Source organism: Melopsittacus undulatus, chromosome 19 (assembly GCF_012275295.1).
Source record: "Melopsittacus undulatus isolate bMelUnd1 chromosome 19, bMelUnd1.mat.Z, whole genome shotgun sequence".
Taxonomy (NCBI): Eukaryota; Metazoa; Chordata; class Aves; order Psittaciformes; family Psittaculidae; genus Melopsittacus; species Melopsittacus undulatus.
In genome coordinates, this window is record NC_047545.1 from 2,005,374 (window position 1) to 2,028,887 (window position 23,514).

Here is a 23,514-nt window from a genome sequence, read left to right on the forward strand (position 1 = left end):
AAAAGGGGCAGAAACCTCTGGGGAACACGGGTATTTGTAAGGAGCAGCTGATTTTAAAACAGCCTGGACATCAGGCACCTCACATTGTACTTGATTCTGCACAGCACAAGAGATCATTTGTATTTTAGACCATGACCAGAATCATTAAAGTTAATTTGGGGAATTAGATCTTAGGCAGAAGCTGTTCCCTGTGAGGGTGCTGAGGCGCTGGCACAGGGTGCCCAGAGAAGCTGTGGCTGCCCCATCCCTGGCAGTGCTCAAGGCCAGGTTGGACACAGGGGCTTGGAGCAGCTGCTCCAGTGGAAGGGGTCCTCATGGCAGGGGTTGGAGCTGGAGGAGCTTTAAGGTCCCTCTCAATCCAAACCATTCTATGATTCTGTGGTAACCTGGAGCTCTGAGGGTGCTGTTTTGCTGTTGTGGCTTGTTAAATTTCAATCCTTATTACAACCTAAGGAGTTGTTTTTATCATTCAACGGTTGACACGCCACCTGGGCGCCTCATGAAAGCTTCATGTTAATATTTAACTATATATTGCTCTTTCTGATGCACAGCATCTTGCAAACATCCCTGTTCACTTTAACCTACTCCCATTGAACCTGCTCACTCACACTGTGATCCCAGAAGACCCAAGAGAACCACAGTGCAGTGGTCCAGGCAGCCACAGATGTCCTAAAACTGAGTGTAATTGCATGTGAAGTCTCTCCATGCTGTATTTTGAATACAGCCCTCTGCTCTTTTAACAAGCAGGATGGGAACCACCTCCCCCTCGAGCCAGGTGACCATAGTGGGGGCAAGCTTCTCATGAGAGCAATTCATTTCTTAGTGATCAGCAGCTTGGACTCACCAAAATAAGAAGTCAGCAGCTTAGTGCTGAATGAGAGAAGATGCTGCATCAGGACAAGCCATAAAAGAGAAGCATGGGAGTTGGTATCTGCAATGGAGATATGCAGAAATGCTTCAGTGTAGTGTGATGGTCTAAGAACAAGGTCCATCTGATTTTTCCAAACACAGGTCTAAGACAAGCTGTGACTTTTACCTACAAACCCTGTCCTGAAAACAAGGAGCAATACAACCAAAGCATGAGGCAGAATGTCTAACCTTTGCTTTCTGCAAAGATAAGAGAGGAATAAGATTGCTTTTCTCAAGGCCACAGAGAAGGATGTTGTAACAAGGCATGAAGGAATGAAAACTAAGTTGACATATTCAGCTAAATGGGGATCAGGAAGATTGCATTTTAGGTAAGTTATGTGGAAAGATGTATAAAATGGAATCTGGACACACAAAATAAGAACAAATCTACACCAAAGAGGCCGCATAGTTTAGAGCAAATAGGAAAGTGGGGCTGTTGGTAACAGAGAGGGGTAATGAAATGGGCGGAAGTATAAGATTAACCACAAGGAGATGAAGCTGATAACTAATGATCTACACAAAAATGTCAGACAGAGGTTAAGATTTTAATCTGGACAGATTTCATGGCACAGTCATGAGTTGTAAACATAGATACTGGAATGGAATTTATGGGTGAAGATATTGAAAAGAAGCAGAGAGAAAGAAGGAATGTCATTTCTTCCAGATCCCCTGCTTCCCATCTCCCCTCCCAGACAGAATGAGAAAGGTGAAGTATCACCTGAAGGCCAGTTGTGCACGGAAATCTCTATAGAGGATGAAGTTCTACCAACCAGATCTATACTCTTTTCCTTAAGTTACCAGGATGCATAAACTGTTTCAGCGCTGCCCAAATCCACCCTAGCCATGGCACAGCTCCGGTGGGAATCTGATCACAATGCCAGGCTCTGTCCTGCTGCAGGCACTCCAAGGGGAAGGCTTTTGCTCTGTGCCAGGCAGAGGCTGACTGCTGGAGACAGGGAAGGCGACTCCAGGTCTCGAGCAGGCTCTCAAAGCAGGCAGCGCCCTTGGAAGTGGTGCTGCTGGTCAGCTGCCTGCTTCCCAACATAACCTAGGGCTGGCAGCAGGCAACCTGGAACCACACAGAGTGCTTATGTCCCATGCGAGCAGGCAATGCACAACAGGATTCACCGGAGGCCTAACACATCCATCCTTCTGCGACCACACTGATTTTCCTTCTTTCCTTCCATCTGTTCTGTATGGATCTGTTCTTAAGTAATGTATAAAGGAAATGGGATTTACCATTGAGGCACAGAGGGGGGCACTGAACCACCCAAGACGCCAAGGGCAGTGCTAAGAAGAGGTCAGTGGTATCTCATGTCCACATCCAGCACAAGATCCTCTGCACTATACTTGGTATGAAGCAAGACACTTGACAGTTTATTGCTGAGTCCTGCTCAGTCTCCTTCAGTATCAAAACAAGGCTCATATTTGAAACGGTGCCACTTCAAATTAGGCTTTGGGTGGATGGATGTATTACTGCAGTGGACAGTCACTGGCAAATCTGAGCAGCGAGAGATGTAAAGCGTGTTTGAAAAACACAATCTGGAGTTCTTTTTGTTATCACAGATGAGAGCATGTGGAAAAACAACACACTCTGCCCTGGTGCTGATCAACAAGAAGCGTCATCCAGCAGCTCCTCCTTTCACCAACAGAGCCATGCAAAACCAGAGGACATTTTTCTTATCACACCCACCAAATCCATGCACTCTTTAGGCTCAGAAGAGAACATTTTCTAGTCCCCAGAACACAAAACTGATGCTCGATGTGGTTTTGTAGGCTAGAAACTCTAAGCACTGAAAGAGCAGCCAAACACCATACAAATTATTTCAGCAGCCCTGGAGACAAGGTTATTGGTGTATGGAAGAGAAGCCTAAGGAAAAGGTAACCTACACGTGACATTTCTTTTGCTCATTTAATAATCACCGATGAGGTGAGAAGTTGTTTGTGATAGACCAGTGGTTTCCACACCAATGCTTTGTCATTAAGTCTCTAGGTAAGACTGCTACTGCACGTTACACTTGTCCTGCCAGAAACATGGAGCGTGCAGATTCCTCAAGTCTAAACCAGCTTTGCTTCAAATACAGTTCTAAAACAAAGGCCTTATTCCTTTAAGCCACGTTAAGGCTTCACTGGGTGAGACTGTCAGAGTCAGACATCACAGTGAGGAGCTCCATTTCCTCTCCAGCTTTTGGGATCTTCTGAGGGGTACTCGCAAGGGAACTCTTGGACTCATTCATCCCCAGCTGAAGCTGTGTAAACACATCCAGTGCTATCAGCCTTACTTCAGAAAGGTGACATTCAGAAAAGACTGAAGACCAGAACAAAGTCCTGCTCTCAAATGATCACTACCAGTGGAATTGGTTTGTCTTCACATGGAAGAACGTTTGCCCAGTACTTAAATTTAAATTACCAATTTAATTGCTCATGAAGTATTAAAATCCTTGCAGTGTGGTAATACAGCATGGATGCCTGATGAACTTTAAAGTGATAACAGAAAAATGCTTAGTTATCCCCATGATGGCTGCTGAATTGCATGTGCTTTAGTCCTAGGAAACCCAATACACTGGTAAAGCTTCCTGCATCACTCCTAAGATCTTCTAATTGTGTCATTAACAGCACAGCAGGGTTCAAGCCCATATTCAAGCACAAGCACACTCTTTACATACCTTCTCAATCATAAAAAGTTGCTGATATGACAGTTTGAAGTCTGTGTGAGAGATTTCTGGACACTTAGTTCAAGGCAATAACTGCAGGTTGCTTAGTAAAATCTTATATATTTTCAGGTATTTTTAAACAGATAACTCAGCAGCTAATGGCATCTCACTCACATTACCCAAAGCAAGGCTGCCAAGTTCAGCAGCTTTCCCACAGCCACCAAATAATCCTTCTCTTTAGCACACAGCATCAGACTTGGCAGTCTTCACATTGATAGGGAAAAGTCAGCCAGCAGACAGGCAACCCCATTCTGTGTCCTGTAAACTCGCTGCAGTTTTGCCCCCCAAGGAATTGACATCTCTGCACCCCAGTCTTTCCTCTTCCTGCACCTCTGAAACACTGCATAGGGCCCGAGCTCTCCCTTGCTGTGCTGCAACTGCTGCCCCTGCCCACAGGTATTAAAGCCTTACGTTGCAGTAATGCTCTGTGCTAACACAATCAAATCCCCACAGTTACAAAACCAGAGAATTCACAGAGTTGGAAATCATGGCTACACAATTCCAAGCCATGCCTGTTCCCTTGCCCTATAAACCTTCCCTTCCTTACAATCCTGCAGTCCAGCAGGCTTGATTTTGATGAACAAATGGAGAGCAACCTCCTGCCTCCCTGCCCCATACAATTCACTTTGTAATAAACACTAAATGAGGACTCTTGCTTAGGGCTCAGAAGCATGATGAACCAGAAAACCAATGACCTTAGAAGTTATTGCTGCTCAGTCTGCAGGTATTTGCTCTCATCTCTGACAAGTTTGCTACCAAAGTTGCCTTAACTCTCTGCTTTGACTTCAGAACCATCAGTCCTCCCTGGAACGCCAGCTCACACTCAGTTCATCACGTCAGGGCCCTGAAATCCGAGCATGGCCACACAGCAGCAGCAATTCATAGGAGTCCCAGGTGACCAGCAGTAAAACATGCACATCTCCAGATGCCTTCACAATGCACAGAAAATGAAAGACTGGAGTAGTTCCATGAACAGATTGATGACATCTCCCTTCCCAACCGGTGAGACCTTGTAGGTTTTACAGTCCTCATGGGACAAACTTGCTCAATTGCTGTCACCCTCATTAGCCTGCATATGCTCAACAGTCACACTGCTTAATAGCCAGCACCTGCCACAGCTTCAGTGACTACACTGAGTGCTGAAGCTGCCTGGTTTACAGCAGAAGCAGAGCAGTATGTCTTGACAAGATGGAAAAAGAGCACCTCTAACGTGATACGCAAGGTGGAAATCACATTTATTCTCCTGGAGTGCACCTAAGTGATGCTGGGGAAACGACATACACCCTGAGCTCTTTAAAACCAGCAAGAACATGAATCCCAGCATTCTTCCTCTTCTTCCTCAGAGCTTCCAACCTCTCAAGATGCCCAGGAGGCAGCCTCTAGTCAGGTACACAGGGAAGCACATCCTCAAGTGAAGCACTTCACACTGAGGATACTGAACTAGAAGCAACTTAGTACAGAGCATCCTCTTCCCTGCCTGTATCCTTCTTTGTAGCAATTCTGATCCTATTTTGAAGAAGAGAGAAGGAAATTTCACATTAGAAAACTTCTTGGGCATCATCAGGTGCTGAGTGTCCTGCCCTGTTCATTCAATTCCTTTTCAAACCCAGATTCACAAGGAAGCCAGACTCTCCATGTGAAAACATTACACTCAGCCAACATTCAAGCACCACACAGAGCCAAAGTTAATTCTCTGTTTGTTTTAAATGTCACAAGCCAAAATTAAAGCAATGCTGATGACTCTCCAACCATGTCAGCCCAGACACCATCAGCTAAAAAACCCTAGATAAAGATGATGAACACACACAGTTGTCATCTACAGCATCTCACATGAAGCCACAGTGAGCTGCTTTGTACACTTACGCAGTGCCACAAACCTTGGATCAAAGCAGCAACTGAAATAACTACAGGCATGGACCAAGCATCCAATCCCCCTATCCAACATCTTAACCAAGAGCCCTAATAAACATCCCAGCAAGTTCATTCACATCCCTCCAATAGGAACTTGCACACAATTATAGGATATAATTGGGAAGCATGATCATTGAACTTGTAACCAGCTATTGTTACACGCTGAGGAAGGTTTAGTGCTGCTTCCTCTAGTACATAGTGGGTTATTCACCAGCTCTGTCATTAATCAAAATGTCCTGAAATCCTCACCCTTTCAGTTAGAAACAATCTTTGCACCTGGGTTTTTTTGCCCTTTTTTGTGTCTTTTTTTCAGCCACAACATTTATTTACAGAAGCAAACCCTGTCAAATCCCATTCCTGGTAAAGATGGTTTGAGAGCTTGGCCAAGTGACATGTTTTGGTTGGGCTGCTCACACACGCTGGATACACTTCTGTGTACGGACTACAAGGATGCTAGAGAGGGACTCTTCGTCAGGGACTGCAGTGACAGGACAAGAGGGAATGGGTTCAAATTGAAACAGGGGAAGTTCAGGATAGATCTAAGGCAGAAGCTCTTCCCTGGGAGGGTGCTGAGGCCCCTGTGTCCAACCTGGCCTTGAGCACTGCCAGGGATGGGGCAGCCACAGCTTCTCTGGGCACCCTGTGCCAGCGCCTCAGCACCCTCACAGGGAACAGCTTCTGCCTAAGAGCTCAGCTCAGTCTCCCCTCGGGCAGGTTCAAGCCATTCCCCTTGGCCTGTCCCTACAGGCCCTTGTAAAACATCCTTCTCCAGACTTGCAGGTGGACAAAAGCTTTACTTTACTGGATGCTTCTTCACAGCCCCAGGTTTTGTTTGGCTTTTTTTAAGGTAAGCAATATAATCTTAAATAGCCATTTGTATGGAGGGATCCTATCCACCTCTTTCCCCCCAGTTCTGGGCTGTGTCTGATCAAGCACCATAAATCTCTTAACTACCCCTAATAAGCTCAAGTGAATTAGTTTAGGATGTCTCAAGCATCACAATAGCCCCAACCACAAGCACTACATGCACTCAATAAAGCTGTCACTTGGCAAGGTTCAGAGCAGACGCCCCAGTGAGATTATCGGGTGTCAACTTCCATCTGGCATTTGTCAGAGTTAGGAAAAGAAAAAAGGCAGCTCTTATCAGATCCCCAAAGAAAAGCAGCATTTCCACTTATGTGCTAGCAACTGGAAACATTCCTTTTGTGTTGGAAGCTTTAAAAATATCTTGCCCTTGAGGCTGGCGAAGTCTGTGGAGTGCTTCAAGACCCTTTCCCATGCTAAGGTAATAAAACTAATCTCAGAGTGACAGAAATTCCCAGCACATAAAAATCGCAGGAAGCTGTTGCTAAGTAATATTTCTACCTAAGTAAACAGCACAAAACGTTTCCCACACACACCTCTACATTTTGTTATTCAAACCTGCCCTGGAGATGTTCAGAGTTGCAGGATTTCTTCTGGCACGCACCTCTTTAAAAGCACCTGGTGCTGTTTCACAGGCATTGAGAGGTATTTCAGGTTTTGGTGAGAGACATTGCTGAGTGCTTTGCTGTATTGCTTGCACTAGGAAACAAAGGTACTAAAGCTACTCTTAGTTCCATACCTGCCCCGGAATTTTCCTTGGATGGATCACAGGAAAACTAAAGGAGAGATCCTGTGGTAGCCCCAGTTCCCAGACCCGCATCACAGAAAAGCCTGGACAAGCATCACTATTCCCATAGAGAACCTTTCTTTAGCAGCTCCTTTGCACATCAGTTACTCCAGGCTGTCACCCCTTCTATCAGCTCTGTCATACCATCCTCTGCAATTGGCCTAAATGGTTTCATATACTTTCCACTTCCTTTCCATGCAACCAATTCTAGGTTGCACTAATTAAGAGATAGAGCTTTTGTTTTTACCACATAAAGCTAGATAATAGATTAAAGAAGGAGTCTATGGACAAGCCTGAAATGGCCCACACTCTTAATAACCCAAATTTCCTGGTAGCGTGAAGTCCCAAGATCAAGCAGATAACAGATCCCTACAAAGGTTTCATTCAGGATGAAAAGGAGAACTGTAATTTCATCATATCCTCTAAGGAACAAAGCCTATATTTCAGATATCCATCCTTATTTTCCAGGAATGCAGCCCTTCAACACTCACCAAGGGACTGCCTGATGCTGCAGCTTATTTTCCTGATCATTTTGATTCAACCATTTCACTTTTCCTTCCTATGAACTTTCTCCACCTCCAGATGAATTAAATCTGCAAGGTAAAGGCTGAACCTGCCTTTATAATTAGACTGCTTCAGATCAGGTACGGACAGAGAGGACTGACTGCAGAAAGACCAGGCAGGAACTCCTGGTTCAGAGGGAACTGTTCCTTCTGCAGGCGCTGGGACAAACACGCAGCATTTTTACTACATTCCATAAATAAAAGAGTGGAAAAAAACGCAAAAGATGAAAATCATGTTTGGCAGATGCAGACTGAGGGCTCGGACGTGGCACTTCCAGCTTTTCTGGTGTCTGCATTCTTGTCTGCATGTCTGCTCTGCGTGAAGATGCTGCTCTCAGAGAGCGATGTTTCCCCAGCGATACAAGGATGCATGTAAAAAACACACCACGTTTCAAAAGGTACAAACCCTCCAGAAGAGGAACAGCACTCGGCTGCCATAAAAACCAGCTAAACCCAAATTCCTAACAGACTACATATTTCCCTCCCTTCCTACCCAAAATATACCATGAGTTGGCCTTAACTGAACTGACTTGCTTTTCACACCAACATAAGTGATTTAGCAAAGAAACCTTTCAGGAAGCATCCTGACCAAGCTCAGCCTCTGGTGCACCCACCTACAGAGCTCAGCACTCACACAATATTGAGTGTGTTTTCAAAACATGCAGCTGCCCACAAATCATTTTAGTTCCTCCCAACTGGTTTCATCCACAACCTTAGCTCCAACATCTGTAAGAAGATCCTTTACTTTGTTGTCTTGAACATGTTATCAGCAACTGAAAGAATTTCTGGGCTAGAGTTAAGGCTGCAAGGATGATTCAGAGCCTTGGCCGTGTGCCTTAGAGATAATTATATGCTAGATAACTGAAAGTTAGTTTTGGAGTTAACAGAGATATCTGTGCTGATTAAAACGAAGACATATCAAAGGTGCATGATCAATACGAGATGCGGCAGGGATAAAGTGAAAGGAGAGAGAACAGAGAACAGGCAAGGTCAGGGAATGGTGTGGAAGAGATGGGGGACACCCAGGGCCACACTCCAATCCCAGCTGTTGCTGTATCCCTTCCCATTCACACAAGGCCAGCAGTGCTCTTGGGTTAGACAGCATCAGCTTCCCATCCAGAGGTGGAAAACATAAAAACAGCAAATGGGAGAGCCTACCCCAAAGTTCTCTGAAACAAACCAGAGGTACAAATAACCTGCAGTAAAACAGGCAACACACAACCCCAAACTTCCCCCATGAAAATTAGACTCTAATTGCTGCATTTCATTCTGGCATTGGTTAAAAGACAAAAAGTAACAATAACATAGGAGAATACACCTAAAAGCAGAGAGATGGGAGACTTGAGCACAGCATCACCTGCTGAAGAGTCCCAGATGAGCTGAAGTCCCAGAAAAATGCAGAGGGAAAGACTTCATGACATTAACACCCTCAGTCCTGGGAGCTGCTATGAGGCTCTTGAGGCTAAGGAAAACCAAAGTACAATTCACACAAGCACTTAATAATCTCCACAAAACAATTACACTAAGGATACATTAAGGCTGGCACGGGAACAGAAAACACAGCGATTCCACCAACAGGTTCTCTAAATAAATGTCACTTCATCTGCTGGAAGTCTAAAGGCTACTCACAGTCTAAAAAATGACTCAAGCTGTTATAAAATCATTTTAAGCACACAAGCGTTTCAAGGCACAATATAAGACAGATACCAGGTTGTTGAGAGCACCAGCTACCAAGAAATAAAAGTACAAATCTCTGCATTCAAAACAAAGATAAGTGTGGCTTCTGAAGTGGTTTGGAAAGTGCATACCAGTTACAGCCAAAGTACAAGCACTTCTCTAAATCATAGAATCAGAATGATTTGTGTTGGAAGGGACCTTCAAGCTCATCCAGCTCCAACCCTCTGCCACGGGCAGGGACACCTTCCACTAGAGCAGGTTGTCTTCTACAAGGACCTCAGATAAACCAGATGGGAGCATCTGCATACAATTACTTTTGAAACCATTTTCCCATTCAAATTTCAATTTCAAATTCAAGTCCAAAGGACTTACTAGGTTGGCTTCCTTAGGCACCTGAGCTAAGATGGGGTGTGATACTGTACAGGTTTCCTCCAACAAATGTAACTGCATTTGTACAAGAGGCTCAGGAGCTGAGCTTTCTCCCCCAGTGGTTAAAATCTTACATTCCTACATGTTTGATGCAAATAGTCATATAAAGGAGAGAAACCATACATTCCAGTCTGCTGCAGAGCAGCCCCACAAAACTCACAGGAATGAGGGACATTATGAGTGGTCTAGCCAATGAAAAAGCCTCCGTTTTATCTTCAACCTTATGAAGAAGCTGAAAACAGCAAACATGAATACACGAGAAACCAGGTTTCACCACTGATAATTGTATGCCAAAAGAGTTTGTGAACTAAAATGCTTTATAACCTTGCTTTTCATTTCAAAAAAGGCACACATACAAATGCTTGCATCTTCTTGCTCATACCCTGTTATCCTGGCAACAAAAAAGGACCACTTTCTTTAAAAGGAAGCCAGACAACTCTGGGGTGAGGAGTAGCAGAGGGGAAACCACATTAATGTCATTAGTTTATGCATACTGGTAGGAATTCCTTCTCAAATTTGGCACTTAGCACTCAGAGTTGCCCTTTAAAGCTTGGCAAGAAATCCTCTCCAGCCCACAAGTTTCCTAATTTTGTCTTGGGACACACTGCTTCATTCGGATGCTCTACCTCCAGAAAGACAGATGACTCTAAATGTGTCGGTTTTACCTCAATTCACTTTGCTCCCTGTCAAGTCAGATTTAACATAAATCAAAGTAAATATATAATTAAGACTAAACTTAAAGCCAGCTCCAAGTTTGGAAAAAAACAAATCTGTATGAAATTAAAAGCAACCCTAATCCAGCTAAGAACTGGAGTTCAGGGGTTGCAACAGCAGCTTGCCTTCTGAACACAGCTTTTCCCCTGAACCAAAACCCCAGGCTCAAAGCCCAGTTATTTCATCCTCCCCAGGGCTCCTGCTACAGGCAACTCTCACCCAGGTCCTCTCTCCTCCTTCCCCTTCTCCCTTCAGGTCTGACTTGGATGCCAGCATCTTCCTTTGTGCAAACGCTGCTCACGCATCTACTGTCTTACACTTTCATGCAGCAGGAAGGTTTCAGTAAAGATGTAATTGCACCTCTCTAGAGTTTGGTTTATTCCACAAAGACTTTTCCCCACTGTTCTTGCTGCAGCTTTTCAGTCAATTGGGACATTTATTTAATCCCCTACACAAGCCCTGGTAGAGATACAAATACCACTAATTACTGCACAAGATAGCAGTCACACTCACAGCCTGTTTAACTTGAGCTCTAGGCAGTCCCTGCCTTTCCAGAGGAACCAAACACAACCTTTTGGGATACATCATTCACACAGGTGAAAGAACTGCTGAAATAGCCCCATCCCAAATGTTTTCTCTTCCCCTGTTTAACATCAACTTGCAGCCTTGCTTTGAGGAACCTGTGCTAAAAGGTAGATATTAACGGGTACCTAATAGCTCTCCAATAGATCAGACAGGTTAAGAAGTGATGGCAAACCCACAGCTGATGTACATCACTCTGCAGACTCACCCCTCTGACAGCGATCGTGCGTCCAGCAGCGTTCAATGAAGATGCCGTTTATCACAGTAGGAGGACAGTTGCTCTTCCCTTTCACAGTTCCTGGACACACATCTCCACACTCCTCTTTGTCGTCCTTGTTGGCCACGATGTAATTATCTTCTACAGAATCCAAAATCCTCGACCAGTCAATAGTGGACAAGTAACATAATTCGTTGTTCTTCTCAATCCGCACAGCGCCTCGAGTGATGTTCATCAGGTTGTAGAGGCCGATCTCCTTCAGATGAACCATCTCAAAAATGACCAGGGCATAGTTAAAGAACAGATGAGTCCCTCGGATCACAGTGAGGTTGGGGAAAAGTCCCTTTAAACTCTCCAGACCGTACACACGGAAGAGAAGCAAATAGTCTGTAATCATAGTGAGCTTAGGAAAGCTGAGCTCACGGAAATCTTCAGGCTTGGTTTTAAACATCAGCAAGATCTGCAAGTGGCCCTCGATGACAGTGCAGTTCTCGAGCATGTTCAGCCGGGTCAGATTGTTGCGGATGTCCATGCTCCTGCAAACTGGGAGGCAAAGAACAAGGTTATTTATGCCTTTATAAAAGGTAACTGTTACTTTCTGGATACACAGTTTTATCCAACCACATCCCAATGTATAGCTGCACTTGGAACATGAGGCCTGATGCTTTTCAATAAAGCTTTAAGTGTTAAGAAATAAACTGCAAGGAACATCCCCTGGTATATGATTACAAAACAAGAATGAAAGTATTTCATAACTTTTTCTGCCATCTTGAGTGTATCACTTCTATCACGACTGCACTTGTAACACCAGCCCTTAGATGTCATCTGGCATTTACCAAAGTAAGAGATGTCTATGCAACTGAGTCTGTTTTCTTTAGATAGTTGCCAGTGACACACCTACCTCATCTCAGATTGTGCAATTAATGCCAGTGGCTTAGAGCCAGTGATTTAGGCTGGTTCCAGGGAGGGGAAGATAGGAAAAGCATAATGGCTAGGAAATGGTGGTGCAGAAGAGAGCAGGAAAACCTGGAAATGCACACATGCAAGACTACAGCTCACGCGCTTGCCCAGACTTTGCTGACAGGAGTAATTTACTACACCAGGAATTTGTGTCCTAAGCATTCTTTTCAGTGTTTGGGCTTTTGTTGTTGTTTTCTCAGGGTTGTAAAGCTTCCTGCCTTGGCTATGCGGAGAGTTTATTTAGGAGAATCAGTAGCCCAAAGAACTGGCAAAGTGAACAAATTCATGAAGCATCAATTAGAAGGGAAACAGAACAACAAGAGTCCAGGTACCAGCAAAAGGAAAAGATGGGAAGAAAGACTGGAATAGGAAAATGTTGTTTAACTCTAAGCAGGTTAAGAAATGAAGAAGGAAGTTTCTAGCCCCATTCCTGCATAGCATAGTCCATGTAAGTGATTCTCTTTTGTCTATAGTAAAGAGTCCCATCCCCCTGACCCCTTAAGAATTAAAAGCACAATATCTTTACTTTTTGCCACTGCACATAAAGCTCACCACCTATAAAGACATCACAGCTTCGAGAAATCACCCAGCAACAACCAGGTCTTACAACACTGATTTAGGAAACTGATGTTTAATAGTTATGGTTGACTCCTCATGGCTCTATACAGCCCACTGCTGTAAGGGTTAACAATGAATTAGATGCAAATGTCCTCATGATCATTCAAACATTTGCTCCAGTGCAATAAAACAATATAGGATCTGAAGCAGCGTTATTGCCCAATGGGCTTTTTTAGTACTATATCCAGGTTGTTTCATAAACTGCCTTCTGCAAGAAGCAGCCAACACACACAGAGCCTCCAACATCAAAGATGTGCTTTTTATAAGGGGGAAAGGAAACCTGATGATCAGCTTGCAGCAACCTCCTTGCCCCATGAAAAACTGCAGCCAAACTGGAAGTAATCCAGGCAGGTGTCTTGCTGCACATCCCATGGACTAAAAAGAACCAGGAGAGCATCAGATTCAGTTCAAGTTCTCCATATATTGAATCCAGTGGTGTCTTTGGGGAAGGAGAAAGAATGGGAGGACAAACAAAAGTCAGACACTGGAATTTGATGTACGAGTCACCAGTGCAGCTAAAACTATGTGACAGATCCAAAACCCAACATCTTGGTTCTTATTTACTGCTTGCTGGGCAGACAAGGTAAAATACAGCATGCTGAGGTGGTACCCATGCCCAGTTTCTGTGTCACAGCATGAAGTACTACCCAGAGTAAACTGAGTGTATACCCCTGCCCTTAAGGGAAAAGAAAGGTCAAAAAACACAGTTCAACTCTACAGACTAAGAATTACTTCCAAGAGTAAAAGCTTGATGCTCTTATTGTGGCTCAAGGCCACAAAACGCATATATACACTAAGCATGATTACCTCAGTCTTTCATCATTTTGACTAAAATTAGGTAAGTCTAGAAAGGGGCCACAAGCTAGTCCCCAGACAGCCCCTTCATCCCTGCTCAGCCTCACAGAAGGAGAAGACAGCAAAAGCTTGAGTCTCTATGGAAAGAACTGGTACAGGTCCTCCAATTCTGTGCCTGCATTTCAGGCTATGAGCATCCTGCTGTCAGCCCATCCCAAAGCTGTGGAACCCAGTCTGAAGGCACCATCCCAAGGGGTCAGCTGCTGCATCAGCCCCACACCACGCATCAGAGGGTTGGGTGCCAAGCACCAAGGACAAGTGTGATCCTCTCTGGCCAAGGAATGGATATGAATCCAGCAAGGTGTCCCAAAGAGTAGTCTCTGCTTTTGTCTAGCAACAGGCTGATCCTCCACACTCCCAGAGCTCACAGCACTCACCACCTCCCTATATACTTGAAATAAGTCAAAATTACACTGCTTGTGAGGCTGACTCATATCCCTGCAGGCTTCTAGAGATCACTACTAGCACAAGCAGTGCTGTTCCCAGGCCAAACAGCCAGAAAACTGCCTGAAGATCATAGAATCCCAGCCTGGTTTGGGTTGGAAGGGACCTTAAAGCTCATCCAGATGCAACCCCCTGCACAGGTAAGGAGGTCTTCCACTAGAGTAGGTTGCTCCAAGCTCCATCCAACTTGGCCTTGGGCACTGCCAAGGATGGGAGAGGCAGATTATTATGTATTTATTATTCGGAAATAAGCCCTTTATTTGGTACATTTCAATAATCAAACCTTATTGCATTTCTTGACTGCACCTGGAACATCAACCATCAATTGTTTCCACATTTTGCACCATTTTCGCATCTTTTGCAAATCAATCCATCAGTTGTTTGCCTTTTAGAACTATTTTTGTGGGTTTCATCAATTCTATACTCCACATTATACACAACACATTACCTGTAGCTAGTGGTGACAGATAGGAGATTCCACACCTCCTGGCAAACCAGGATGTGAACCGAGTTATTCAAACTGCTGGTTTAAAACTGAGCAACAGGGATGTAACCAACAGGCATGTTAGCTGCTGTGCTTAAGGGGTTCCACTACTGGGGGCTTCTGCACAAGTCCTTTTCATGGAAGGCAATGTCAAACACTGATGTTTGCTGCTGTAGAAACTTAAGAGGAACTCAGCATCAATCAGGATCTGTTTCTGAAAGCAACCAACCAAATAAAAGGCTAATGTCATTGCAAACCTACAGGGTTTTAGACAAAAAACCCTAATAGTTAAGAACTATTTTTCATGTTTTACTCCAGTTTAGTTTTTAAGTGATAAATACAACAGGATCTGAGCTCCTTGCTTTTATACCACCGCAAGGAACAAGAAGAAAAAGAAGGGGTTAAGAATACCCGACCCAAAATCTGGGGGTTTTGCTGGAAGGTTCTCAGTCTTCTCATGCTTTTGAATTGCAGTTTGGTATCTTCTGTTATGCAGTAGCTGCTTAAGTCACCCCATCAATTTATTGTTACCAAGACAACAAGAAGCAGTTTTAAGCAAAGTAATAAGCGTTTTTCCACAGCCCCTCTCAATTGCATTTCTTCTGCAGGGACGGGGGAATTAATGAACAATTCAGTAGGAAGGCCAGGCAGGTTTGATCCCAGCAGAAGGCAAGCAAAGCTGAGCCATCAATTACAATACAGACAACCTGGTTTCAAGAAAACCCACATAAATCAGCTTTTGGGGAAAGAGAAAAAGCTCAAATTGCTTCTGCAGTAGTAGGCCCAAAGCCACTTCTGTTCAGACTCCTGGCAAAGCCTTTGCTAATCATAGATTCCTACATGTGAGCAGAAACAGGCTCTGCATCCAGCAGCACGGTGCCAGGGAAACACTGCTCCATCCCTAAGCTCCTCGGCTATTCAAAGTAACCTAAAAACTACAGTCATTACAGACATGTTTCATCAGACCCCCAAGGAAAAACAAAGTTGCCAGGCGTGCTTTTTAAAGACAAGCAAGCAACCGACTGCAAAGCTGCCAAAGCCTCTTGAACAAACTGGTTTGGTAACAACCTTCAAGTCCTGAATGAACAAACTAGATCTGATGCCAGAGGTTGGTTTTCAAGATAAAGGCTAACACCAGGGGAATAGCTGGAACTTAAGCCTTGTTTATAGTAAACCATGTGGATACCAAACCTTAATGATTCACCACTTCAGAGCTCTGGCCCTTTAACAGTTAAGACAATATTGCAGCACTGTGCAGGAACATCACAAACTACTCAAGAGAACTACTGGTTAATTCTGCAGGTTTATAGCATTTGTTGCCTACTGGAGTCAACAAGTTACTTAAGAAAGCATCACACTCCCTTTGGTCCAGTGAAAAGCTTTGCAGTTCTCTATAAGACTGGCTTTTAGAAGGGGTATTAGGAAACTGGAAAAAGGGCTTTCAGGTGTTTCTTAGGATAACGGCTGAGAGAGGAAAACATCCTGTTAAGTGATAGGTTAGTTATAGGTGACTAGTCCCTTAGTAGAAGGTACTGTAATAGAGGTTCCAGCCTACCACAGCAATGAATGACCACAAAAATACCTAATTATCAAATGTTAATTTCCAAACTCCCTTTTTCCATCTCAGCCACTTAGATCTGAACCAGTGAAGCAGACTGAGACAAGGGCTTCAAAGTGAGCCTGCCTAAACCCTCTAATCGCATGTCAGAAAACAGAGCTGCTGTTGTGGAGGTGGCAGTCTTCAATGCTAAGAACCCCATAACCTCAAGGTCTGGCCTGGTTTGTGGTACCACTACATTCTCCTCACTCAATCCCAAACATAAACACAGCACAGCTCCTGCTGCTGTGCTTCCCATGCAAAGATAGAGGCAGTGAAGCGACAGCATCCCAGGACCACAGATCACTCAGGGTAATGGGCAGGAGTCAGGGCTGCCAGACCTTACCATTACTTCAGAGGGAGTAGGAACAGGTTTTACACATCACCAGGATCAATATAATTTATATTCCACAAGACAGTCACCCCAAAATTGACCTCCAGAAAGCTTGTGGGGTTTACAGTGTTCAGAGAGGCAGTTGGTGTGCTACCTCTCTCTAAAATAGCAAGAGGGCACATCAGGACAGCCCATGGACACGGTTGTTGCCTACTTTTGATAGAGCCCTGCCCTGCTGCACTTACTCTTTCCACTTTCTACTCCTGGGAGCAAACTTTCTCTCTAGATTGAGTCGCTCAACATCAAACATTTAACACAGGGTTGAGGTGGAACAAGGGACGAGTTTCTTAATGAGTTTATGAGCATAAAAAAGAGCTGTATGAGCCAGAAAGAATAATTACAAAGTCAGTTATCTTAAAATAACTTAAAATATATCTTAAAAGGCTATTACTACAGAAATACAAAGTGAAATTTATCCCACCTGATGATGTAGGTAGAGAGAGCTCAGCTAGATTTCTGACTCCCACCAGCACACACACAGCACCCGAACCTCAGTAAGAAGTGTAGAAGGGGAGGAAGGGTACTCTAAACTCTAGCGACTGCATCCATTAGTTCTCTACTAATCACTAAAGGAGCCCAAAGTAAGTTGCTCAGCTGGTAGGTGCCTAAAACTAGGTGAGGTAAATCCCACCCTAAATACCACAGAGCCAGCTGACGTGCACAAGTCATGTGTGAGATTTATGTCAAGAAGTTGCATTATGTTTACACGCAGTGAGAGAAAAACCCACGTAAGGCTGTTTTTGTCACAGAACAAGGTATCTGGGTCTTCATTTTATGTGCAGGTCTCCTCTCCTTAACCCCTGCTTCTACTCCTCTGGGTAACTTCTGAGCTCACCAATCAACTCCAGTCACACTTAAAAGAGGAAACGTGTTCTCACGTATCAGGTTTCAAAAGGCTTAGAGAAACTGGGGATGGATTAGGGAGGGAAAACTCAGCACCTCCATCCAAAGGATGCTTCAAGCGTGAATTCAAACCACCCACCCAGTCTGCCTACAGAACCACCTACACACACGCACACCACACGCTGCCTTCCCACAGCTTCTTACCTGATGCTCTCTAAAAGGAATAAAGGGAAGAGAATGACACAAGGCACAAGAAAACCTCCGTGTGGCTGTGCTGAAGGAGGGGGGATGCTGGAGAGCTGCTGTCATGGGGCATGTCTGTAGAGAACACAGGACACAAACCTCCAACAAAGCAGACTTCACCAGTTCTGTTGCTCAGGGAACAACTTGTTTGCTTATGCAACTCCTGTACGTGCATTCACTCCCAGCCACGCTGCTGCAGGCCTCCCTGTTAGCAGCGTGTGTTCTGCACTGGGATCCCATCGTTCTCAGGACATGGAGTCAAACCCCCAAACCTCCTTTATTATGGACCTCACTGACCAAATGGTCTGCACACTACTTGACAAAGTATTTGCTCTGCATGTGTGATATAGAAACACCCTACCCCAGATTTGAACAACTCGTGTATCACTCTCATTTCTCCATCCATGAACTGCAGTTTATTTTCCTAACACACAGTAACATAGCAAAAATTAGGGAGTTAAGATCATCAACACACTTACAACCCAAAAACGTGTTGATATATGACATAAATAGATAAATAAGATGCTTGGCTGAGGTAGTAACAATAAAGCTTTCAAATTAGGAACTGCTGGAGTTGTGCACATATATATTATTATTAGTGCTGAATGGCAACTACCTTTCCCATTTCTCTGCTGGTACAGGGCAGGTTTGTACATGGTTTATGCCAGCTGGAACTTCCCTCCTGAGTTTAAACCATCCCACCAGCCTCTTTTAAGTCTTTGACCATAAAATGCATGAAGATCTGGGGGGTTTTGGAAATACAGAACTTGTTCGATTGCTGTTAAAAAGAAGCTGTCCTATGGGTACAACCTGCTTTATCCTTTGAACATCACATACATATCAAAAACCCATCAATGCATCATCTGCACTTGAACCCTTTCTCTTGCTACTGCCTTTTCCAATGGGAAGCTGACAGGTAGACCATGGGATTGCCTATGGGAGAGACAATTAGTGTGACCAGTCAGCTCTCTTAAAATAAATACCTTACCTTTACTAAATAACATCAGCCAAATTCATCCAAAATTAAAACCTATAACCAGAAGAATTCCCTGAGCAAGTTTAGTTACTGAAACCCGTTCAAAACAGCTTTATGAGGCTTAAACTTGTGTCCACTCGTGTGGATTTAACAGGCTTGTGACCTCCAGTACAGCATCTTTCCATCCGTACCCTGTCCAAACACCCATCCCTACCCCGAGCTCCGTCCCCCTTTAACACCCGTTTGAGTTGAAGGGGGCCTAAAAGCAGCCCCGTGGTTACAGCCAAACCCTCCCCACACCAAACCCCTGCAGGACCGGAGCCGGGCACGGACACAGCGGCTGCAAACCGGAGCGGGGCCGGGCTCCTTCACACCCCCTGTGCTCGGGGAGGCCGAGAGCCGGCGGACCCTGAGGTGAACCGGGTCCAGCTCCAGCCCTTCCCGGCCCCGTCCCCGCTCCCAGCCCGGCCGCGGCCGAGCCCCGGGGTGAAGGTGACCCGAGCCGCTCCCCGCGCCGCAGGCCCCGGCCGAGCCCCCGAGGCCTGGAGCAGCCGCCGCGCCCCGGGCAGGTACAAAGGGTAACGCGGAGGGGCCGAGGGCCGCTCCGCTCCTCCGGCCGCCTCACGGCCTCAGGCCGCGGCCCAGCCGCCCGCCCGGGCCCCACCGCCCAGCCTAGGCCGCGCCCCCGGCCCCTACTCACTCTCGGCCCGGCCGCGGCCGCCCCAGGCCGCCAGCAGCACGGCCACGGCCAACGCGGCCGCCGCCGCTCTCGCTCCCATGCCCGGTCCCTGCTGCTGCAGCCGCCGCTCCGCTCAGCGCGTCCCGGCGGGGGCGAATCAGAGGCCGCGGGGCGGGCGCGGGGGCCGGGCCCGGCTCCGCATCGTCGGTACCAGAGGGGGGTGAGCGCCGAGAGCCCCTTTATAGCAACCGGCCCCGGCTCCAGCGGCCCCGGCCAGCGCAGGCCGGGCTGGCGGCCGCCTCTCCGGCCAGTAAACAAGGGGCTGCCCCCTCAGCTGGGAGCGGGGCTGTGGCAAGAGGCGGTGCGGAGCAGACAGGGGACGGGACGGGACGGGACGGGACGGGGAGGGAGGGGCGGCGGCGGCTGCGGCCTCCACCTGCCGGGGGCTGGGATGGCTCCTCCGGGCATGGGCCTGCTCCGCATGAGGGGTGAAGCCGAAGAGCGAGGCCCATGGGGGGTCCTGCGCTGCTCCTCCTGCCCCAGCGCTCAATGGGATTGCCCCGAGGACCCCCTGAGCTCAACGGGGCCCTCACAGCCCCTTCCCCAGCGGTCTCTTTGCAGTAGGGTCCGGTGCTTCACGGAGTCATAGAATGGTTTGGGTTGGAAGGGACCTTAAAGACCCTATAGTTCCACCCCTCTGCCGTGGGCAGATGCCTTTTCCTCCTGTTCTAATCACCTCCGTGTTGCAGTCATGCTAAGCCATGGCAGCGTGTTCCCTGGCAACTTGCAGTAATTCTATCTGGTGCTTGCTTTCACCCATTCCTGCAAGATAGGGAGTGAGAAACTACTGGGATAAAGCTGCTTTAATTCAGTAAATAGACATTCTTCTTTCAGATCTCTTCCCCACCATCTTCGGCTTACAACAGATCTCACTTTTGTATTACATTTCTTGCTCAACGGGCCTGGGGCAGCCCCCGGTTACCAACAGCTCTCTTCGCATTGGTTCCTTGTTCTAGACATGGAATTGCTTTAGGAGAGTTTGCACTATTTTAAATACTTTGGGTTGCTTTTCCATTTAAAGAATTGCTGCAGTTGTCACAGGGATAGGACATAGCTGTGAATGGGAGGAGGACTGCTCCATGAAATCACATCTATTTTGGTAAGGGGTCACTCTCTGACGGTCTTTGAGGTTTCCCAGTTGCATGGGGTGAGGTCCGTGGCCTGAATGCACTAAATCACCCCACTGTGATCAGCTGCACCGGTACCTCTGTGACAACAACGACACCTTAGCATTTGCAGCCTATTTAAATGCTTAGCCGAAGGGCTCTGCTTAAGCAGGGATGCTGCCTCTGTCATGGGTGCAGCTCGAGATGTGTGCCTGGTGATAGAGCCTGGTGGTGCGTCAGAGCTGCCGTCATGGGAACAAATCCCCCCCCTTCCTCCGGTTGTTCTTGCTGCCATGTTCTCCAACGTGCACTCCTCCTTCCAACTCATAGGCGCAGCAGGCTCAGAACCTTCCTTCAGGAAGTAAAAGGGCAGTTAGGAATGGAAGTAAACAACAAAACTATGTGTTCTCTGCTTGCAAATTAACCTGCTTTATGGCTATAGGCTTTGCATAGAGCAGACAGCACCAAACATCATCGAGACGGCTTGGGCTGTGTGGAATGTATAATGCGACTGTAATAGCAACCTCCTTTTGCTTACTCACTTATGTTCTTATTGCCTTTCATGTAATAATGATATCAGCTTACAGATTGGCACAGGAGGATTAAAGGCTACGGATTTATTATCCTTCCCTAAAATACTATTTTTAGTTTCTAATTACTGATTAAGAACATCAGGGTGCAATCTTTCCAGCATCTTTCCCATACGCTCACTGCTACATGTTCATCATGCTACAGTACACTAGGTTTGCAATCAGATAAAGCAACAGGAGCAATGCGGGCACAAAGAGGCTAAGCCAGTACCTGCGCACTCTCTTCTTCCCCCAGTAGCTGCACTGTGGCCTCTTAAATCAGAAATTAGAGCAGAAACTACTAAAATCGCTTGTTTGATACATTAGATGCCACTTTCTTTGGCAACATTCACTTCTCCTTCTCCCTGCCACAAGTGTTTCATGGTTTAGTCAAAATAACTTATAACTAAGCAGTGGGAAGTGCCTGCTATGAACTGTGGCACTTACCAAGTACTGGGGTTCATTTCTGAGTCCTCCTAAGAAAATACATACAGGCAGACTTGAAATAGAGGGTATCTACCTTTCTAACCCCACAAAGACTTAGTGGGGTTTGGTTTGGTTCATTCCTTACTTAAATAAATCTCATCAGTATCAAGTGCCAGGGAAGGCAAAGAAAATGGGTACGGAACTTCAAAATAAGATTCTGGTTTTTAACCTTTAACATTTCATCTCTTTAATGCAGAAAATGATCTCTCATTACATAGCAGGTCAGTGTACGCTCGCTGAAGGATACTCTGGATATGATAAAGCTTATACAAATAGTACAAAGAAGTAGCAGCCAGGTTACTACTTGTGTCTTGAGAACCCTCAGTGTGCTCAGAAGGGATCTTTTCCTTTCAAACCTATGTAGAAGATGAATGTGACAGCATTTTCATTGTCCTTTCAGAGCTGGAACCCAAATGGTGCCCCCCCCAACGAAAACCCACTTCAGTTTTGTCATCACTGGCATTTCAGCTGAGGTAACACACAATAAAAGTGCTATATATTAAACGATGCAAGTAGGAGAAGTATGAAAGCACCCAAGAGAACAGGCCTAATCAAAAGCCTTGTTCTTTTTGAAATCCCCCAAAAGCTGTCCCATGAGTTCCTCTTTGCTCTACAGTCACTTACAGCTGCCAACAGTCACAGGACAGCCTAAAAGGGTACAGGGAAATAGCCGTGTAAAGCTGTATGTCCAGGGCTTCCTCAGGGGAGGTGCACAGTGTCTGTAGGGTCAGTGCCCTCCACACAACAGCCTACAAGAGCTAGGGAATAGGAAGTAAACTTAAAATAGATCTTCCTGGAGCTGTGTCCCAACCTTTCTTCTCTGAGGGACTGGAAGCATGGAGTCATACTGCTCTGCCCTACAAATGCATTCGCATGAAACCCACCTAACTGCACTCACTTGGTCATCTTAAAGGGCTTTTCCAACCTCGTTGATTCTATCATTCTATTCTATGGCTTCCTAACCAGATCCCAGCTCCTCCAGACCAGTGCAGAACACAAAGCTTTGCACCCAAAAGGAGCTTTGATGAGAAAACGAACATGAGCCGGCTGCAGTGTGCGCTTACAGCCCAGAAACCAACTGTATCCTGGGCTGCATCAAAAGGAGCATGACCAGCAGGGCAAAGGAGGTGATCCTGCCCCTCTGCTCTGCTCTGGTGAGACCTCACCTGGAGCATTGTGTGCAGTTCTGGTGCCCTCAGCATAAAAAGGACATGGAACTGTTGGAACAAGTCCAGAGGAGGCCACAAGGATGATCAGGGGCTGCAGCATCTCCCATATGGAGTCAGGTTGAGAGAGTTGGGGCTGTTCAGCCTGGAGAAGAGAAGCTGTGTGGAGACCTCAGAGCAGCTTCCAGTGTCTGAAGGGGGCTATAGGGATGCTGGGGAGGGACTCTTCATTAGGGACTGTAGTGACAGGACAAGGGGTAATGGGTTGAAACTTAAACAGGGGAAGTTTAGATTGGATCTAAGGAAGAAATTCTTTCCTGTGAGGGTGCTGAGGCACTGGAATGGGTTGCCCAGGGAGGTTGTGAATGCTCCATCCCTGGCAGTGTTCAAGGCCAGGTTGGATGAAGCCTTGGGTGCCATGGTTTAGTGTGAGGTGTCCCTGCCCATGGCAGGGGGTTGGAGCTGGGTGATCTCAAGGTCCTTTCCAACCCAAACCATTCTATGGTTCTATGATTTAGAGCCATTGACTCACCATCAGGTACATTGGTAGTAATTCTCTGTTAAGAACAAACCAGCTGAAGTCCAGCTCAGTGAGCCATAGCCCCACAGCAAGCCGAAGAAGGCCGAGCTGAGGGTCAGAACTGTCACCTCCTGCTTCCCCCACTGC

At 46.1% G+C, this 23,514-nt stretch overlaps 1 protein-coding gene across 1 annotated transcript in view; it reads right to left on the bottom strand.

Moving 5' to 3' along the window:
* The window catches only part of INSR (insulin receptor), a 52,578-nt gene extending 33,018 nt beyond the window's left edge, over positions 1 to 19,560 (bottom strand). The window contains exons 1-2 of the mRNA XM_034070687.1: positions 19,482 to 19,560; positions 11,359 to 11,910 (exon numbers count right to left, since the gene is read on the bottom strand). Of these exons, the coding sequence (XP_033926578.1) occupies positions 11,359 to 11,910; positions 19,482 to 19,560 (631 nt within the window). The remainder of the gene's footprint in view (positions 1 to 11,358; positions 11,911 to 19,481) is intronic.
* Between the last annotated feature and the right edge of the window lie 3,954 nt (positions 19,561 to 23,514).